Consider the following 5594-nt stretch of genomic DNA (forward strand, 5'->3'; position numbering starts at 1 on the left):
CCAGCGCCTGCCCTTCCCTGGACAGGCAATGCCAGAGCAAAGGTGAGCCTGGCACTGTGGAGCACTGACTTATTACACAGAGACACCTTTTCCCAAATTTTCCCAAATCCAGTATTTTTTCTGGTACAGGAAAAAAACCAAACCAAACCAAACCAAACCTGAAGCAGAGCTTTCTCTTCAGGTCCCTAAAGAAAGGCAAAACCCGGAGAACATGTCACCACAGCCTGAGCCCATCCTGCCTTGCAAAGCTTTCCGGACACATTCAGCATCCCAGCATGGACACACATTCTTAAATTTACTTTGAAAGCAGTGAAAACAACAAAAGCAACCTACCAGGCCTGAGTCCAGAACCTCTGACAGCTTCCAGCTCCCCTCCAGCATCCAATGCTCCCATGAAGGACCAAGCAGAGAGGGACTCACCGTCTGTGCTGAGCACACGAGTCCACAGCCCCCTCAGAGCTCCGAACCCAGCTGGCTGCAGCCACTCTTGTCCCTGGTACTGGGGACAACACAGCCGAGTGCCATGTTCCCTCTCCCACAGGGGAGAATTGACTGGAGCAAGCCTTGGGGAAAGCAACTAGGAAACTGGTACCATTCTGCACAGCTGAAACACCGAACGGGAAATGTCAGGCCCGGGGTTATATTCCAACAGATCCCATGGCATATTCCTGTCCTGTCAGATTAAGGTGTGAGTGTCAGTGGAAGGAAGCCGAGGACACTGCTGGTGAGCGGACTACAAAGCACAGCTTGGTTCTACTGCTGCTTTCTGCACACTATGCTCTAACTCGCACCACTGCAGCGTCAGCTATGCAACTCAATTTGCTGCCTACGGTAGCTATTACAAAAGACGAACAAGGATCAATGAGGAGAGCTGAACAGCTTCCCAGCTGCCCACAGAGCCCTGAGCACAAATCGACTTGAAGATCAATGCCACCATTTCCTCTTTCTTGGCAAACATCATTACCTGGAACACCAGGCTCGGGTGTGCGCTCCCCCTGCAGACCACGGGCTGCGCACAGAGAGCGACCTGCAGGGAGGATGCCTCTAGCACAGGCTGCTAACGGCTTGTGGGGGCTGGGGCGGCACCGTTTCACTATCAGAACCGGGCGAGGGAAAGCACATTTGTCCATTGTCTTGGGGACTCGAGAGTGTTTCGCTCACAAGTCTCGCGGAGCAGAAAAATGCAAACCAGTTTAAATAAAGACTAAAACACGGTATAACCTGAAAGAGCCGGAGCCTCCGCTCACACCAGTTTTGGGGCTGGTTAACAGATCAGCCAACACATACATTTAAGTCCCCTTTGCACTAGTAGTAAACTAGACCTGCAATCTGCCAGTGCGTTACTAACCCACCTGAAATAAGGCAATGTACGACTACACAGTCAGGTTCACTTATAACGTCAAGCTAAACTGTCGCCACATCCTTTACTCTGCATGCTTTATTCACAAAGAACACACAAGGACAGGGACATCCCCGACTCTGCTTTTCAGATGGAAGCATTCAGAGAAAAACTACTTGTAAATATCAGCACAGAAACCATATTCATACTCATCCAAACAATAAATCAAACCAGAGATGACATGAATATAAATATGAGAGATCATGAGACTGAGTATATAAATAAGCAAAGAAGCCTGACTTGTGATAAATCCACAGGATAAAACAAATGAGGAAACATAGCTGTGGGACCTGTCTGAGTAATGGACTGGAGTAAGGTTCCTCCCTCTTTGCTGAAATACATGAGATGGATTAATTCATTGTAAATTATTTACTCAGCTATAGCCACAAGGGAACGTATTTGGAGGGGGGTGGAATTCCTATGGTATTTGCAGTTTTTCATAAGTAAACCTTTGAAAGGGAATTAATTACACTGGAAACTGTAAGTAGGATGGAATCTGCCCATACGCAGTCAGATATGGCATCTGCCTCCTCACTTAATGTATAGATTCATTACCCAGCCTATGGGTTCAAACCGTATTGGCACACGCATATAGAGTTACTAGGCAGAAAAACAGCCATGGGTACAAAAATAAAGCCATTTTTTTGTTGCTGCAATGAAAATTTGTCCTTACTCTGACTCTCAGTTCTCAGACTTCTTGGCCCATTAACTCATCTCAGACTGTTATAAATTGCTTTCAGGCGGGAGAGTGGGAACCAGGATGTTATACAGCCCCCTCCCCAACTTACCGGGTATAGTAGGAATCCACACCCAGAGCCTCCCGCACACTTGAGATGTACTGCTCCAGCGCGGAGTTTGTTATTGTTTGCAGGGTCACACTGTTGGCTTCATGGAAATCCCCGGCATTTTCTGTCAGGCTATCACCCAGATAGTACTCATGAAATTTCAGGATTCCTGCAAGGCACCAAAATCATGAAGTTATTTCGGCAGGGTAGGAAGAGTGCTGCCAGCAAATGCCTAGGAAGGCGGCACAGCCCCCAGCATTTGGTAGTTCCAGTACAACTGGGGCAAAGCATTCTGTGCCATGTCTCCACAGGGCTTTTCCAGCATGTTGTATTACAGCTCTGCTTTTAAAATCTGGTTTTGTACTTTGCAGATGATAGCCCAAAGGTACAAAGGCAGAGCAGTGCTTTTATGAGACGCTCAGAATGCATTTGCTATTGCAGTGGTCTCATATAAATTATAAAACAGATCTTTCATACAATCACCTACCAGAGTAATTTGCATTCCAATAGACACACATGAAAAATACCCATTAATAGCCTCTGATCACATAAATTGAACACACAAGGCTCACATGCTGAACAAAAGTGTTATTACTACAGCAGAACCTAATCACATCACACAAAGATCTTTCATTTCACTCATATGCATGAAAATACACTATACACAAAGAAAAAAAGCTGGACTAATGCATAATAAAATATTAAAAGATAGCATTTCACAGTGGGTAAACCAGACAAAGGACACTCACTGTTTTGTTAAGAATTCAACTATTACTGCAGATAAAACCTTCCTCCACTTAAGACTGGCATATCCTTCCTGACATAATTAATTCCACAGCTTGTGATCACCAGTAAAAGGCTGCTCTGGATGCCCTGTTTGCCTTGACAGCATAAATTATTAAACCAGTTAAGAAGAGTGGAGGAATAAAGCATAAAGCTTCTCCAGCAACAGCAGCAAATACAGAATCAGAGAAGAGGCACTAAGGGTACGATCTCAGTGGGATAATGAGGATCCTGGGCTGCCACTGGAGCTACTCACTCTGTCAGCACTAATAAAACAAGAAGATGTCATTGTGGCTGGGCTGGAGTCACTGCTGAAGCTGTTCCCAGCAAAGCTGCCCGAGTGGAAATACCACAGTCCCTCTCCTTCCCAACACCTGACAGTGCCTTCAAGGGGACAGTCACAAACCCATGTGCTTGACGAGTGCAACTGCAAGACCCAGTTTGGGCAAGGAGGAGACTGGTCATGAAGCCTAGTGGCAAACCCTACACTTCTGATCCATATAATTTCAGTAAACTCGTCTTGATATTAATACTGTAGAATTACTGGCATTTTATTGTGCAAACCACAGGCCTGAAGAGCCATTTAGTGGCTGGATGCACAGCAGGACAACACCATCTTACACGTATATACACAACATTGCAAAATACTGCCGAAATGCACATCTTCCAATCACTGTCATCCCATCTGAAGTCAGGCGCGTGTGAATGTTTGCTTCCCTTCCTGGAGCATTTTTGGTGCAATCTAAATAGTGCTTTTTATCTCTTTAACTTTGCCATGGTGAAGGGCTGCAATTATTAAATTATATCCAGAAAGAAGTCATGAAAATCTATAGTCATCACTTTATGAGATAATGAACAGCTGCCTGCAAAAAGCAACCCTCTTCAAATTAATCCTCCTTGCTCCTCTGTGATAAGTGTTTCCACATTCATACGAGGAGAATTCAGAGGATCAGGCAGTTCAATGGCATATCAGGAAGCGGGGATGCCCTTCTGTTTTCTGCAATCCACTTGAGTGAATAAATGTCAAAAGCTTTTGGAAGGATGAAGCACAGAAATATAATTAAAGTAGGGATTCTTATGCATAGAGTATTCTCACAGAGCCAACATACTTGGAATCTTATTACTGCTCTGCCCTGTGGGAAATATATACAGATAGAGGTTGAAAAATCGAAATATTAAACATGTGAAACATTTCCATCTCCAGGTGCCCTGAATAAGCACTTCTATGTCATTATTGCTGTGGCTATGCCACAGTTTTCAGTCTATTCAGCTCTAAGGTACTAGATGGAAAGGATTCCCTCGTACGTTCACTCTGGTCCCAGATTCATTCCTACCTACAAATGGTACAGTCCTCCCTTTGCAAAAGCTGTTCACAGGCTCTTGCCTCCAAAAAGGACCTCACCTGCCCCAGGAGCCAGCAGCCAGCTGTACAGATAACCAGCAGCCAGCGAGTAGTACAGAACAAGTCCCCTCTGGCCATTCACTGTCTCCAGGACCTGGTCAATGGTCACTGGAGAATAGGGGTCAGAGTCCTGCTGCCCAGTCTGGCGTTCCACGAGCAGGTCAGCAAATGCCCTTGTTCGTCCTCTCTCTGCTACTGCCAAAGCTTCATCATGGTGACCTGAAAAGACAAAGCCATCTCTCAGACCTGACACCAGTGTGGGCTGCAGCACACTGTGCAGGAACAGGGACAGCTGCTATCCCAACCAGAACGAAAACCTGGGGAAGCAGAGTCACAGCACTTATTTCTGGAAAGAGTAGTTTCTGCGCTGGAATACAGTCCCATGGATCATCTTGGCTGCAGACAATAACATGATGTACGGGAAAATGAGCCACAGAAAGGCAAATGAACGGATGAAGCAAGAAAGAAGAACCGAAGGTGCCTGAAACCCAAAGCAGGAGACCCTCATTTCTGTCCTGGCAAAGAAATGCTGTGCTGTGTCAGGCAGATGAGGAGTGAAGCATGCATCATGAATTGCCTCCCCACAACTCCCACTGAACTCTTGGCATGGGCTCGGAGCTCAGCCTCAGCACAGGATGGCATCTCTTACCGAGACTGACCAGCACTCGCTGCAGGGCCTGGTAGGAGGATGTCTGCAGGTCGAAGAGGGACAGCTTGTAATCTATGCTCAGCTGCACCTCGTGGCGGATGGTTTCAAACAGCGCCGAGGCCCGGTACAGCTGGGAGGGAAAACAGCCACGGTGACTTCCTTACAGACACAGCACAAAGCCCCGGCTGGGGGAGCCGGGGGCCAACACACCCCCAGGCAGCGGAGGTCTGCCCCAGACAGCCCCTTGGGATGCAGAGAGGAGGTGACTTTGGATGGAGCACAAGGTACATGGGCCTGAGCCGGCTCCGCGCTCTACACGCCCTCCCCTCCCAAGGGCTCAGAGGACATGGGCCCGCCGGCATGGGCACACCGCGGGATACCTGGTGCTGAGACTCCTCGAGGTTCCCACTCGCCCAGAGGGAGAGGCCGAGGCCGTGGCGGATTTTGGCTTCATCTTCTCTGCGTCCCAGCTGCTCTGCCAGCCTCAGGCCTGAAAAGGAGCTGGAGTGAGAGAGGGCTAGAGGGGAGAAGGGGCTTCAGCAGCTGGGGGGAGCGTGTCTGCCCCAGCGGCCGCCG

General features: G+C 47.9%; 1 protein-coding gene across 1 annotated transcript in view; it reads right to left on the minus strand.

Moving 5' to 3' along the window:
* Nucleotides 1–5594, minus strand: part of TTC28 (tetratricopeptide repeat domain 28) — a gene marked incomplete at both ends in the record, with an annotated part of 45286 nt that overhangs the window by 9252 nt on the left and 30440 nt on the right. Inside the window, 4 exons of the mRNA XM_010085472.1 lie at nt 2188–2353; nt 4370–4588; nt 5019–5148; nt 5399–5508. Of these exons, the coding sequence (XP_010083774.1) occupies nt 2188–2353; nt 4370–4588; nt 5019–5148; nt 5399–5508 (625 nt within the window). The remainder of the gene's footprint in view (nt 1–2187; nt 2354–4369; nt 4589–5018; nt 5149–5398; nt 5509–5594) is intronic.

The sequence above is a fragment of the Pterocles gutturalis genome, unplaced genomic scaffold (genome assembly GCF_000699245.1).
Source record: "Pterocles gutturalis isolate BGI_N339 unplaced genomic scaffold, ASM69924v1 scaffold7395, whole genome shotgun sequence".
Classification (NCBI taxonomy): Eukaryota; Metazoa; Chordata; class Aves; order Pterocliformes; family Pteroclidae; genus Pterocles; species Pterocles gutturalis.